At 37.2% G+C, this 14396-nt stretch overlaps 1 protein-coding gene and 1 long non-coding RNA gene across 5 annotated transcripts; one reads left to right on the forward strand and one right to left on the reverse strand.

Moving 5' to 3' along the window:
• Positions 1 to 7: 7 nt before the first annotated feature.
• LOC111343163 (paired box protein Pax-6) lies at positions 8 to 13673 on the forward strand. 4 transcript variants are annotated; one of them, XM_022950319.2, is made up of 9 exons: positions 8 to 150; positions 4409 to 4540; positions 4617 to 5189; positions 6698 to 6909; positions 7869 to 8084; positions 8796 to 9138; positions 9717 to 9758; positions 10047 to 10269; positions 11720 to 13673. In XM_022950319.2, exons 2-9 carry the CDS (start codon positions 4519 to 4521, stop codon positions 11772 to 11774), a joined length of 1686 nt encoding a protein of 561 aa, XP_022806054.1. In that variant the 5' UTR covers positions 8 to 150; positions 4409 to 4518; the 3' UTR covers positions 11775 to 13673. The 4 variants fall into 4 exon arrangements, with proteins under 4 accessions (XP_022806054.1, XP_022806060.1, XP_088588185.1 ...); XM_022950325.2 differs by having other exon boundaries at positions 6698 to 6897; XM_088732059.1 differs by lacking the exon at positions 8 to 150 and adding an exon at positions 3912 to 4054.
• Positions 9229 to 11844, reverse strand: LOC148723373 (uncharacterized). Its single transcript, XR_015991342.1, has 2 exons — positions 11709 to 11844; positions 9229 to 11035 (listed from the first exon to the last, which is right to left on the reverse strand). It is a non-coding gene; the product is annotated as an uncharacterized LOC148723373 (long non-coding RNA).
• Positions 13674 to 14396: the final 723 nt, after the last annotated feature.

Raw genomic sequence — 14396 nt, forward strand, 5'->3', positions numbered from 1 at the left:
CGAACTGGTTAATCAGCCATCTAATATACATAACAAAGGACGGCCACTCTAGGGCTCCTATTTATTGGCAAACCCTTTACAAACTTCTTATATCTTTGTCAAGAATATTATTTGCGGGAGCCAACCGACTCGAGCACATTCGCTTAGAAGGTAAAGTACCCTGCTATTTTTTCTGCCCTTTTTAATATAGCTTGCTATGTTCGCTTTCTCTCAGCGTACTTAAACAATTAGAGAGATATGTTAAGATTTTTTATCGGTGTGATGCCTGATTTGTTTCTTTATACGCTGTGAAGGAATTTTGTGCTTTCGACATGCTTAGTTTCGAAAACTTTTCAGTTATAGGAGAGAAATTAGCGCTGACTGCGTTCTTTTCAACGATTTGTCTCGCATGTCTTGCTGCTATGTCAAGCTTGACTATAGTTGTGATAAGTCTCTCGCAAACAAACAATTTCGTCCACAAATCTTTTCTGACGCCTGGCCACGAGCGCTTGTTTATTGCGTAAATATTGAGGAAGACAGCTTTGGAATAAAGCTTTCGCGTCTGATGCGACAAAGATACACACACACACAGCCGAACCGTCGTTCCGTATCGAGAAGCGATATTCGATGAACTGAAATACCACTTGGTGAGTTGTGGTAAAACGGAGTCAGTCGATTTTGTTGTACATTTCTGGTTCATTGGTTTAACACGGATTCATTCGAGTGAGGTGTGAAGTTGGGATAGGGATAAGCCAGTGAGCTGTGATGAACGAATAAATACATCGTAATTCGATTATTGCAACAAAAAACAAGGAACGTTAAAGAAAATGGGGGAGCCCAAAGCTGGTTAGGTCGATGAAACTTAGACAGCCACGAGTATTTTTTTGATGTACCGCTCCAAGAAACCCAGTCATCAGAATCTCAAGGGAAGAGATTAGATAACTAGAAATGGAGCTAAACCTCACGGAATTTTTCGTGCGGGCGACTTTGCTCTTTCTGTCTATGAAAGTTGGTCTAAGATTCAACTTAAACAGTTGATTGCAGGTAACGGCAAGCGTTATCTTCTCGCGAATAAGTAGGAAACAAACCGAGTTGATTTTTCACAGAGAAAACGCCTTTACACTATTTGATTTTTATTGCCACACATCACTGCTCTGGGAAATTGAAGCATGCAACAGCCATGTCACCTCTCACTGCTGATTTCGATGCGTAAAATGAGCACAGTCGCGCGCGATAGGTACCCGTAAAAGATCGTAAAGATGAACCGCAAGTCAGTCAAGTTGAAAATACAAACTAAGGAAGTGTGTTACAAACGAACCGCCAGTCTGATCTTTCAGTGGAATGTGGTGAAGTTGAACTACAATGAGGAAACTAAACCCTGAACAGACCTAAAACTGCCGCTCCTCGCCTTTCCTCGCCTTTCTAAAGACTAAGAACGCGATAGAAAATTTAATCAAGAAGAACTTGAAATAACTAATTTATTCTAGAGCTTTCCGAGGGAGTTGCTTGGTGATGCAATCACTCTGTCTTGAATGAACCACAATTAAACTTTGATTGTTAAAGAGCAGTTGCAGGATTACGAGTCGAAATTGATTTCAATATGGGTGTCTTTCCGTTACCTGAAGTATGGGGAAGATGAAGAGATAATTCCAGAGGAGAGATATAGAACGTGAGAAACATTTGAACATGTCTTCATTCACATCATGGCGGAGATTATCCGCAAATCTGTTCTATATCGCGCAACTTGACCAAACGCCTATTGTTTTTCCTCCTGTTTTTTTTCCCCTTTTTTAAACTTCTAACAAGTTTTGTATGTCACTTCCTTTAATATTCGCATCATCAGAGCAACAGAGTTTGCTTCAAAACCTGATAAAGGAGTAATTTCATAAAACAATCGAAAAAAAATTCAAATGAACTGAATGATTTTGTTTCAGTTGGGGACATTTTGTTCAGAAGGATTTCACGATACTTCAAATTTGTGTTTTATCTCTAAACATCTCGCAAATAGATCGTTATAAGAAGCAATGCTCTCTTGATTTCGTGTTCTCCGCCGATCATTCTTGCGTGCAAAAGCCACTTGCGCGGTTTCCGTTCCAATGAAGGACCTCTTTAAACTCGCTTTCCATTTCAAAGGTCAAACCCCTTTCCGCTAAAGATCAATGAATCACAAATTTCCCTTACTTAGAAGCATTTTTTATCAAGATTTTACTCCACTGCAGCTGGAAGATTTCTTAATCTGTGAAACCATTTGAATCTGGCCTTAGGGCTTAATCACTTACTAACGATTGGTTTTAAAATTCCAATACTTTATGCAAATTGTGAAAAAGTGGCAAAGTCACGTCTTTGAAATTTCAACCAAATTGGTAAGAAACTATTAAAATCTTTGAGGAAGAATTAAGTAAAGCCAATCCGATTGTACGTTAGAGAAAACAGGTGTAGAATATGAATATTTTGGAGTCTGATGTTTAATATTACTATGTTAGCGGTCAAAATCAACAGCCCATTAAATCTCACATTCAGTTACATAAGGATTAATGGAAACTATCGTATTCCACAGTCTAGACATGTGTTCATCTGGGGGCGAGCAGCCATGTTATCGTGTTCGCCATAATAAAACTTCAATAGCAAAACTATAAAATACAGGGCATTGATCCTTCGCTTCTGCAAGCAAAAGGGAAAATGCCAATGTGATGACGTCATACATTCAACGAAAATTCGCGCCATGCTGTTTGAAGGAAATCGAACTAAACAACTGTGTAATCGTGATTCGATATTTATGTCGCATCGACAATACATAACTCGGCCACTTGTGGAGTGAAATGCCTGTAAATAGTCTAGAACGTGTTAATATCTGCGTTGTAATCGCACTTAATTATTATGCACAACACTCATCGAAAAAAAAGAGATCGTCGCCTGAAGCCATTATTTCGTTTCTCAAAAATATCTCTCTAACGAAGTCATTACTAAAGGCCAACCGCTTCCTTCCGCATGGTTCTCGAAGAGGCTACATTCCGTCTGTGATGAACCAGGAGGCTCTAAAGATATCAAGTGACATTTGTTGCCTTGTTAACAACTTAACAGCTCCTTAAAAATTCACCTCACGCCCCATCTCGTTATAAATATTCATAGCTGCATCATATGCACATTTTAAAATTAGAAGTCAAAAGGTCTTATTACGCTTTGGTTACTGGGCCAAGATGAAAAACAATTCAATAAAAGTGCCTATATCACACCGTGATATGCCAGAAGTATCCTGTACAGTCAGCATTGCAAATGAAAACAACTCTGCGTTGTAACGTGAGGTGGGATGAAATTTTGCATCGTCCACTGACTTTAATCTGGCAATGAATCGGCAAAAGTGGACAAATTATTTATTACGCGAAAAGCAAATAAGCGAAACGCAACAATCGGTGTTAAGTAGCTTCTAGAGCCCGTCAGTCGCCTAAGACATTTTCCGCCGGTAAATAACAAAAGATTTTTCGTCAAAGAGATGCAAATGCATTGCCCAGCTTCAATGTAAAAAAAAAAATTGAAATAAGAAGCTTTGTGGGACGTTATTAAAACATCTAATACACAAAGAGATGATTTCAATAGAGCTCTAGAGAATAAGAATTCCACAACTGTTGTTTTCAGTTTGTTTAGTATTAAGTTTCGTTCGGTATTAACTTTGCTTCCGTTTTTAGCTTTATCTGTTGTAGTTAAGGCAGTACTCTGATACGGTAGAGTGAATTTTAGGTTTATAGCTAAAAAATCAGTCACACTTTGCTGCATTTAACACCCCTCGTCTTTCTCCTCGAATGTGGATTCCTTCACAGCAAGAAAAGGCGCTATTGTAAAAAATCAGTGACAACCGCGCAACCTAATTATGCTAGCGTATTACGAACAATCTCGACGCACCAACAAACAGGAAATACGCATGCTATTTCGTTCGTAGCAAACGATCAGCTTGAAATAACACCGCACTATTTAAGGCTAGAACTAGTCCCGCAATCTGTGCGGAAAAAAACCCAACTTTAGTCGTAGACCACTGCGACTCAACCTTGAAATCCCCCGGGATGTAGTTGGCTGGGAAGAGGTAATGTATTTTATTGAGCTTTTGATGAGTGACAGAATTGTCGTTATGTAATTGTATTGTGGTAACCTAAATTGGGTTAACAGAACAATACCTTTCTCAACGGACCAATCAAAAATTTCGCTGGGAGAAATCTGTCAATCAGTTTCGAGTCGGGTTCGTTGCAATATTCTGTACCTAAGGAATTGATAGGTGCGTTCTATTTGTAAGTTTCACGTCCGAAAGCACGAGGGCGGTAGGTACAAGGCGATGCGGGATTGAACCTTTGTGCTGTCTGGTTTACGCTTTGCCCGAAACGCTCCAGTGATCTGCAGCAGAAATCTGATAGTATTTGTGCTCTTTATTTGATTTTCACAGGTTTTCGCTTACGCGGCCGGTGACAGTGTTTAGTAACGCCTGAGTGAGCTCGAAGCGCCTGAGTGATTTTTGGAAAGGAAAAATACACACGGATCGACGGGTCGCCCGGAATGGCTCACACCACGAAGCAAGGTAGTTAATAAGTGTTGTAGTCAGTAGCAAAGCAAACCCGAACATACAACCTGAGCGCATTTTTACTGCTTCGTAGGACACGGAGGGGTTAACCAACTCGGAGGGTTGTTCGTTAATGGAAGGCCACTACCTGATGTTGTTCGACAGAGAATTGTTGAGTTGGCTCAGAGCGGAGTGCGGCCATGTGACATATCGCGGCAGTTGAGGGTTTCTCACGGTTGTGTGAGCAAGATTTTGTGCAGATTCTACGAGACTGGTTCGATTCGGCCGGGTGTTATCGGTGGAAGCAAGCCCAAGGTAGCAACAGGTCCCGTCGTTAATAAGATCGCAGACTACAAGCGAGCAAATCCAACTATGTTCGCTTGGGAGATTCGGGATCGACTACTGAGTGAAGGTGTATGCTCAACTGACAATGTTCCCAGTGTCAGCTCTATAAACAGAATTGTAAGAAATCGTATCAACAGTGGCGATAAAATGAGCCCAACAAAAGACGAAGTCTCTAACGGTGGAGATGTGAAAGTTGAAAGCGGTGTTCATATGCCGCGGACTTCGTATTCTATTAGCGGAATTCTCGGAATGGGGCCTCATCAAGCGAATTCTGTTCCATCCAGCAAGAGGAAGCACTCGGTCGAGAGTACAGAAAGCACAGGTATGTTTTGTCTTTAATTCGTAGTTTGAAGTTGTGTGATGGAATCTTGAGTTATCGAGAGGAAACCCTATACCCTTACGTTGACCTTCTGCACATGCGTTTCATCCTTTGCAATTTACACTCTTGGCGCGCGCGCGAAAATTTGTTTACACAACCTTTCGACTGTCAAAATTTATCTTCGTTTGGACAGAAATTGTTTTCCTCATTCAGCTGATAAACTAGAGAGAAATTGGGAGTATGTGAGGCTTTGTTGAGAATTGTAGCCGTCATAGGAAGACCTTCAAACCTCGGTAGTAAACCTTCGATGGGTAAAATATTGCTTTTAAAGTTAACAACCACAGTTTGTAAAATATTTAAACAGCGATGTTTGAATCTCACAGCAAAACTTATCAAATTTGGAGCCTTGAATAAAACAATAATTAATCCTTTGTTCTTATTTCTCCGTATCGTATCTGTTTAAACGCCAAAAATAATTTAGTTCATTAAGATCAAATTTGCAGTCTGTAAATAATCTATGTCAATCAGATAGGTCACCTGTTTCATGTAAGTGATTGAAATAAAAAGCTACACTGCCAAAAAAGATTTTTTTTCAGCAGTCCACCAAACATTTCTTTCATAATAGATGTCTATTGAGAAATCAGGCTGAACAGTTTTTTAAGTGAAGGGATTTTTGTAATTTATTTATTTAATTTTTGGGACTGCTTGATTTTTATGATAATTCTCCCAAAAAGTGAAATGATATCAGTATCATGAATTAGTATAGGTAATAACATAATAACTAGTGCAGTTTGGTGTCAATGAGTACAAGTAAATTTTTCATTTTTGTTTGTTTGTTATTTTTTTTTTTTTCAAATTTACAAGTGTTTATTTACTACAAATTACATGAGAAATCATGTTCTTACTTTTTATTAATTTACATGAAAAAAGCATGACAGGAAGTCAAGAGAGATGAAATTTTGACTGCACATGCACATGCTGTTTGTAATTTGCACCTGTGTTACAACTTTGCACTCAAGTTACATGAAAAATTAATTCATTTTCAGCCAGTCAGAAGCACATTATCATAATAAGAAGTCCAACTGAATATTTGTGTTACCAATCACTTTATCTCTTTTACTCACAAGATCTCATCAGTGATTCTCCTTACTGTGTACTTTGCAATCCCTATGATGCTAGTTTAGAGAATTTGGTATTGGATCAACAAATAATCCCTTAATTGACAATTTTCTTTATTCTCATTACTTGTCTGCTGGATACTATGTTCTAAGAGAAATTCTGTCTTAGTCATTCATGGGAAGGGGGGGGGGGAGTAAAGGGTTGAAAGCTGTTAAGTTTGTACTTAAACCAGTGTTTACAGATCTTGTGAGACCATTGCTTTACAAAAATTTTTGTCGTTATGTCTGGTTGCAAGATGTTCTGCTGTTAATGCCTTGTGAAAAATTGTGCTGTATTTCTTCAACATAAGAAGTTTCCTATATAATTTTATTTCACTACATTTGTCTTGACAGGGAGTCATTCTGAAGAGGAAGTACAGGCAGAAGGGGACGCAACTTCACCGACAGATATTCATGGTCGTAAGATAATACGCCGCCAGCGCACTACCTTCTCTGGGGAACAGATTGAACAACTGGAAAAGACATTTGAGAAAACACACTATCCAGATGTGTTTACTCGTGAAAAGCTTGCGCAGGATGTTGATCTTTCTGAGGCAAGGATTCAGGTACTAAAGTCATTGCTGTTAATGCTGGAAAAGGGTCTTAAAATGATGCAGTACTATAATTTCCCCAATTTCTAAACAACTGGGATTTTGTCTGTTTTTGTGGAGAGTATGTCCTTGGTATGACTTGTAAAACAAATTTTAAGGCCGACAAATTTATTTAAAATTTGTGTCTCGTTTGTCAACAATAGAAATCAGTATGGAGAAGTTTTGATAAGAGCTGTTGATCTAAATATTTTACAACACAACAGTATCAGTTATTTGTGATGTTTTTTAAGTCTTAAAAAAAAAAAAAAGAGAGAAATCTATTTGGCTTCGTTGTAATCTTTCAATTTAGCAGGCGGTATCTCATGTTACAGCTCACAGAACTAAAAGGTTTTTTTAACTTGAAATCTTTCCCTTCTATTTGAACCCGGAGATATAAAAAATATCTTACTTTCCTTATTTTCTTGGTCCATAACCTACAATATGGACCTCTGCATCTGTAACTCCCTTTTTCTTTAATTTCACCTTCATTTAACCTCAGCATAATGTTGACTTTCCAGCTTAGCAGTGATGGATTTAACCTGTTCTAATTTCTCTTATATGTCTATGCAAGTTACTTTTTTTTTGTTGTATAGTCTTGTATGAGAAATGTTTAACCAGTAACACTGATTTTAGTCATTATAGTTTTACAGCTTTGTGCAAAATATGCTTTTCTGGAGGCTGATAATTTCCCTTTGGATTATGATATATAGTTTGTTGCTATAAAATTAATCCATTTTTTCTACCTTACCAAAAATTTTGATCTCAAATCAACACTTTTATTTATTTTCTGTAGAGCCTCTTTATAAATTGCAAATCTGGTTAAACTAAGTCAGTGGTCTCTACTCTACTGTTCCCTTGTGTCTTTTCTTGTCATCAGTTTTCTGTCCTCTTCAGTTGCTGTGCCCCAGATTTTTATTCCCTCTTCTTATCTGTAGGTTTGGTTCTCCAATCGACGAGCCAAGTGGAGGAAGCAAGAAAAACTGCCTCCTCTTGGTAGTCCTACGGCAGCAAGCCCTGCCCAGACTGTGCCGACAACCTATATTAACACAGCCAATGGATACCCTACCACTGTTATCAGTCCTCCCTTGAACCTACCAACCCCAGTTCAAGATGACAACATTCACTCACATCAGTACAGTCAAGTACATGACGTAAGTTGTCACAACTTTGTATGTGATGGAGAAATTGTGGGCTCAAAGAGAGGAGAAAAAGTGGACGTTTATTTGTGAAAAAGTAAAAGCCCAAAACTTAAAATTCCAGTAAGAATACACTAGAAACAATCAGTGGTATTATTAGGTGGTCAAATGTGGCAGAAAAAATTAAGGCTTAGAGCAAACCAGTGTTAAAGTTGACAAGAGCTACAAGACCCAAAACCCTAATTCACCACCCCAGGGAAATGATTCATGGAAATTACAGTTGTGTACTTAGTTGCCAAGCCTTTGATTTGGGGTGAGGCTGAAGGTGACCTTGTCATGATAGAGACCTGTATCTAGTTAATATGAGGTCACCCTCAGCCTCACTCCCATTCACATGCTTGGCAACCAAGCACACAACTGTAAAATGGACTATTGTATAAAAATGGATGGTGCTGTTTCATTTCTCTCTTTGCAGTGTTTTTCCTTTCTTGTCATTATTTGCAGAAAACAGTACCCCTACTTTTTTTTTCTTCATAAATTGAACCACTTTGTTCAGCCAATTGTTTTAATTGCATTGATTAAGAGGCATTCAGTCTCCAGTCAGTGTAAACTTTAAGACTTGCTTAAGTATTCAACAACTGCTTTTCGTCCCTTTTCTTTGGTAGTTAAATGTTTTGCTTGTCTCTAGTGGATGTAGGCTAATTGTTGCTTATTTGTTGTGGACAGGATGCTCCAGTAAAAGCAGAATTGACTGAACTGAAACCAGTGTCAGATCCTAGCCTGACAACCATGCATACCACCATGGGCATCCCAAACCTGGCTGCACCACCTCAACAGCAATCTTATGACATGATGCGATCCTCAGGAGTGCCAACACACAGTCCAACATTCATTGCCGTGCCAAGTGGCAACCTAGTGCAAGCCTCTCATCCCATGTCCAATGGGCAGGGGTACACCATGCGTCTTAGTGACCACACCCAGTCACAGCCAATAAGTAGTAACAGTTCGTCAGTTGGATATTCTACTGTTGGCCAAAGTGTTATGACAACTTCACCCTCTTATGCAGCACGTAAGCTTTTTCTTTTTAATACCTACTACTAAGTGTTCTACGTGTTTGCTAGTGCCTGATGCACTAATCTCCATGCCTTTTTTGTTAAAAAAAAAGAAAAAAACTCACACATACACTTACTCACCCACAACTATCAAGAAAAAGGATAATATTCTTTCAGAGTCAGAGTGCTAAAGGCAACTTACTTTTGTCTTCAGGCAACTTGTAAAACACTGTGCTTGTGAAAGCTCTTACAGTAGCCCTGACCCCCTAAAATCAGGTCACTGATGAAGCTGGGTTCTAATAAAGATGCGCACTGGAATGCTACTGAGTGGCCTTTCAACTCAACACTCAGCCAAGTTATACTCAATTAAAAACATTAGTTTATTTGTCAATTTCTTAATTAAGTACTCTTTTCATAACTCGATCCAAACTTGCGATTGGTAGAAATTGACTCTGCATGCTGATTACGACACTGAATCATTCTAAACTGGTGTACATTTTATGACACATTTCCTGCCCAAATGATTGCAAAACATTTCTTGGGATCTTAGAGTAAAATGTTTTGTTGATGCTATGTTCATTTTTGTCATCTTTAGGTAGCCAAATACAGTATCAGCGTGTCATTACAAGTGGTGGTGGTAAGAACATATTCATATTTTTGCATTCTCAATGTAGTTAAAGTGTTTATCTGAACAAATGGTCATGGTAATCAATACGAGTTCAAAGACGTGAGAATTTTGTGAAATGGTTGTGTAAGAGGAAAAGAAATGTTGTTTTACTGATACACATGATTGTCAGACTACCAAGTTGAATGCATAAATTCATTTCTGTAAATAGTGTTGATCAATATCAGTGGCCCTGAAAATAGGTCATTGATGTTCATATTTATATCTAATTTTGGGTCCTTTCTCTGTTTCTCTGTGCAGGTGATGTTGGTCAGGCTACTTCACCCCCAGCTGGTAACACAGCCCCTGGTTATGTACTTCCTCCCGTGAGTACTCTCACTAAAGGTCAGATCCCAGGAGATATGACAGGCCAGTTCCCCCCAGCAAGTTACGCTCAAGTACAAGCCCCATACCCTGATCAGTGGATACCATATGCTCCCCAGGGGTTTATTGGGAGGCCAACAGTGTTCCTTCCAGCTAACTGGTGAGAAAGTAAATTTTTTTCTGAATCATAAAATGAAGAACTTGCTTGGTAGTTGATCAACACCTAAATACAAAGATATGGTGCTGTTTAATACAAGATCAACAAGTTGATGATGATGAACTTTATTCATGTGTCAATGTATTTAGCTGATGCTTATTGGGGACGCAATGTACCTGAATAACCTAATTGATGATAAGAAATAAGCTATGGATTATATAACCTAAGAGGTACAAATTACACACGTGGAGCAACGTAGATGAATAGCCTAATTAATGATAAGAATAAGCTATAGATTATATAACCTAAGAGGTACAAATTAAGCACGCAGAGCAATTGTTACCATTTATAAGTTCAGTAAGATCCTGATGTCTAATATGGAACTTAAACCTAGAAAGGTTACTAATTTCAGTGATGTTTTTTTTTTATTTCATTTGTTCCATAGAAATGGTCCAAGATATCTAAGAGAGTGTTTACCATACAATACAGAATTAAACCTTGGAATTTAAAAATTTTGATTTCTAAAATTATATTTACAAGACTTAGGACTAAAATTGTCACAAATGAAATCAGGAACTAGCCTATATTTAACCATATACATAAGTATGACTATATCTTGTAATCCTAATCTTGTAATCCTACTCTCCTATTAAGAAGGGTAGGTAGTTTAGCACGATCTAATAAGTTCATGTACATTTCTGAATGTGAATTATAAACTATCCTCAGTGCTTGCTCTTGAATTCTTTCAACTTTCTTTGTATCCGACGCCCTATAGAAATGCCATATGAGATGACAATAGGTGAGATATGGCATAATAGCAGTTTTATATAGTAATTAGTCTCCGTAGTAACCGAGTTTCTCAACCTGGTGAGAATGCCCACCCTTTGTTAACAATTTTGTAGACTAGTGAAACTGTCTTTGTGCAGAAATGCTTTGACAAAGTGGCAAAATTCTTCTCTTGTGGTGCAAGGTTCCAAAGTCAATTCCCTTAATTACTTTTGAGTTATGAATTACTCCAACCAAATTTGTGTTGTGCTGTAGTTTCAAATTCTCAAGAGTACTTTGGGTAAATCTTGATAAGTGTGAGGATGAGTGATAATGATGGTACTTCAAAATGGTTTTGCTGGCATGAGAAAGTTGATTCATTTGACAAACTGACAGACAAACTCCTTTGTTTGTTGGTCAAAACAAATTCCTTTAACTTAGTAATTTGGATATATCAACAAAGTTGAAATGGTAAATTGGCCACCGTAATGATTACAAAAGCTGACGTTTTGAGCATTAGCCCTTCGTTGGAGCAAGTTGATATATCCAAATTATTTCGTTACCCCCATCGATGCAGCCCCAAACAGTTTCTTTCGAAACTATCAGCCTTTATAAATTCCTTTAACTTAGTATACTACAATTGTGTTGTTTAAGGTCTAAACTATCTTTGTATTTACCTTTGTTTCAGGACTCCTCCAGCTCCTGCAAGAATGTCAAGCACAAAACTAAGCACCACAGCATGAAGATAAATTTAAATTGGCACTCCACAAGTTTGCATCATGGTTGTCATCACCAATGTGTTGTCAAGTACAGTGAACCAAGCATGAAGGCTTTCAATTCATATAACTTTTTTTGTGCTAAATGCAGGAATTGTCTTTGAAAGCAAAACCTGCAAATATATCAATGGTTGATGTAATCAATCTGTGTGTATACTATTAATTTCTTATTTGGGAAGTGTTCCAAAGATATCCTCTGTGTGGTGGATTTCATGAAATATGACAATAACTACATTAATCGTTAGCAACTTTAAGAAATTTGTAGAGTAAACTATGATTTTTTTTTACTTTGGTTTATACTGTAATCTATTTTTGTATACAAACATATCACACTTCTAAGAAGGTTGTACATGTAGGTCAATTTTTGGTTCCAAACCACAAGGAAATTGTTCTTATAAACAGACATGCATCTTTTGTTAGTAAGGTAACTTTGCAGCTAAAGATCATAGTGAAATTAAAGTACCCCAACTCAAAGAAATGTCTGATAAATTGTGATACTCACTTTTCAACAGCTCCCTCATGTATGGGAAAGTGAGTTGTAACCTTATCCAGCTGGGTACCTGCAGATTTAATGAAAGGTTGACCAAAGCGTTGATTTGTTTATATATTTATAGATATAGATAAAATTGAATCCAATTGTCAGTGAATCCTCATCAGTCACACACTTCCATGCAGTTATTGTGTGTGGTATAGGCTTAGTTATCTTGATTGCATTCTGTTACAAGGGGAAATTGGCATATGTGTATGTAGGCATACTTCAAAAACATGATTTTTATTTTAATTATTTGCTCTGTTGGTTTGAGGATGTTATATCACAATAACAGCAATACTTGTTTATCCTTCTAGGGTTTTTGAAATTATTACATTCACATAAAGATTACGAAAAAAGCTCTTGGGCAAAATTTCATTCAACTGCAATGGCAAACACTGATTCTTGCAAAACTGAAAAAATTATCAATGCACAAAATTCCTCTGCTACATGATAGCTATTGTCACAAATGATCATGTGGTGAGAAGACTTGGAGATTCTGGCCAAGGAAAATTTTTTCTTGGACATTTTTTGTATTAATATAGTCCTTTTAAAGTTATGCATCTAAACATCTTTACTGCCACCTGAGATTAAGCAGACGTGACAAATATAAACATCTTATAACTCATTATGTATTGCAACTTATTTAGATTTAACCATGAGAAGTATCATGAATAGAGACTGGAATTAAGTTTACATGCCCTCCATAATTTGTGGATACATACTTAATAGAATCTTAATGTAAAACAGGGCTGCTAATATTCATGTATGTTTATTTGTAAATATTTGCATCTGTTAGATTACCACAAGGTTATGGACTGCTGTAGAATGAATGAATGAAGAATTTCATTGTACCCTTTTGAGTATTCCTATTTTGAATGATGCTTGGGGAATGCAGTGAGGGAATCAGTTATCAGAAGTCAGTCACTGGTGCTGTGTTAATAGTAATGGCATTAATTCAATTTCAGGAATAGATGGTACCGAGTCTTTCAAAGCAATTTGAACAGACTAGGATAAATATATACATTTACAATTATCCAAGATTGTTTGAAGAAATTATCTTTTATACATTTTTGAAATACAAATTTTGTAGTGTAACTTTTTACATAATGTATAGTTTTTTTTCCAGTTTTTGATGTAACTGAGAGGACATTTTTTCTACCTTTGGTGAAATACTCCAAGTAATATTTTTGTAGGTGCAGAAGAAATATTTTTCCAGGTCAAGTTATGGTACTCTCTTGTTCGTGTATGCACTATTTAATAAGCACTGCGGTATGTATTTAAAGGGTACATTTAGTTGGTTTGTTAATAAAGTCTGTACTTTTTAAAAACATAAATTGCAAAGTTTGATTGTTTAGCCGAGGGCTGATGTGGGGAGACAATCAACCCTTACACTCGTAGGAGGGACCATGAAGAAGGGGTTGGGAGGGAGGTTACTTAGGTCACTTTAGGTGTATGCCTCTGGCCTTTCTGAACCCCTATTGCACTATTTTTACAGGATTTGCATGGGTAAATTGATGACATTTTCATGGTCTCAGGGCCATGAAAAAGGCAAAAATCCCATGAAAAACTGTTAACATTTTAATATTCATGACCCATGAAATATTGTGCAAGGTGACCAAGAGGGCATTAAATATCCATGAAAATGGCATTTCATGGCCTTTTCAAAGGTACTGAAAACCCATAAATTTCATGTCAAGAAAGAATCATGGTATTAAAATTCACTAGTTTTTAATGGTTGCAGCAAATTATCATGAAAATCCTGTGAATATGTTAAAAATTGACCATCAACATTTTCCCTGAATTTTCATTGCCTCTCCATGATGGTATTTTCATGGGAAACGAAAGGTAATTGCCAGTTAGTTTTCATGGGATTGTTAAGAATCAGCAAGCACCGTGAAAATTTCTTGGAAACCCCATGAATTTGGAATGAAAAAGTCTTCACTTCTTTTGTACTAAAAAGACTACTACAGTGAAGAGCTTTATTTATATATATGGTTGCAAGCTTCCTTTGGGGAGAAGCACTGTAATCTCTATCCTGAGTTAAATTTTTACATGGA

Source organism: Stylophora pistillata, chromosome 9, assembly GCF_964205215.1.
Source record: "Stylophora pistillata chromosome 9, jaStyPist1.2, whole genome shotgun sequence".
NCBI classification, from domain to species: Eukaryota; Metazoa; Cnidaria; class Anthozoa; order Scleractinia; family Pocilloporidae; genus Stylophora; species Stylophora pistillata.

What these genes read in the sequence shown, in the direction of transcription:
- LOC111343163 (XM_022950319.2), top strand. Translation starts at nt 4,519, where the DNA reads ATGGCTCACACCACGAAGCAAG. An exon ending in GGCTCACACCACGAAGCAAG is followed by an intron (nt 4,541 to 4,616) that starts GTAGTTAATAAG and finishes ACTGCTTCGTAG; the next exon opens with GACACGGAGGGGTTAACCAA. An exon ending in TTTCTGAGGCAAGGATTCAG is followed by an intron (nt 6,910 to 7,868) that starts GTACTAAAGTCA and finishes TCTTATCTGTAG; the next exon opens with GTTTGGTTCTCCAATCGACG.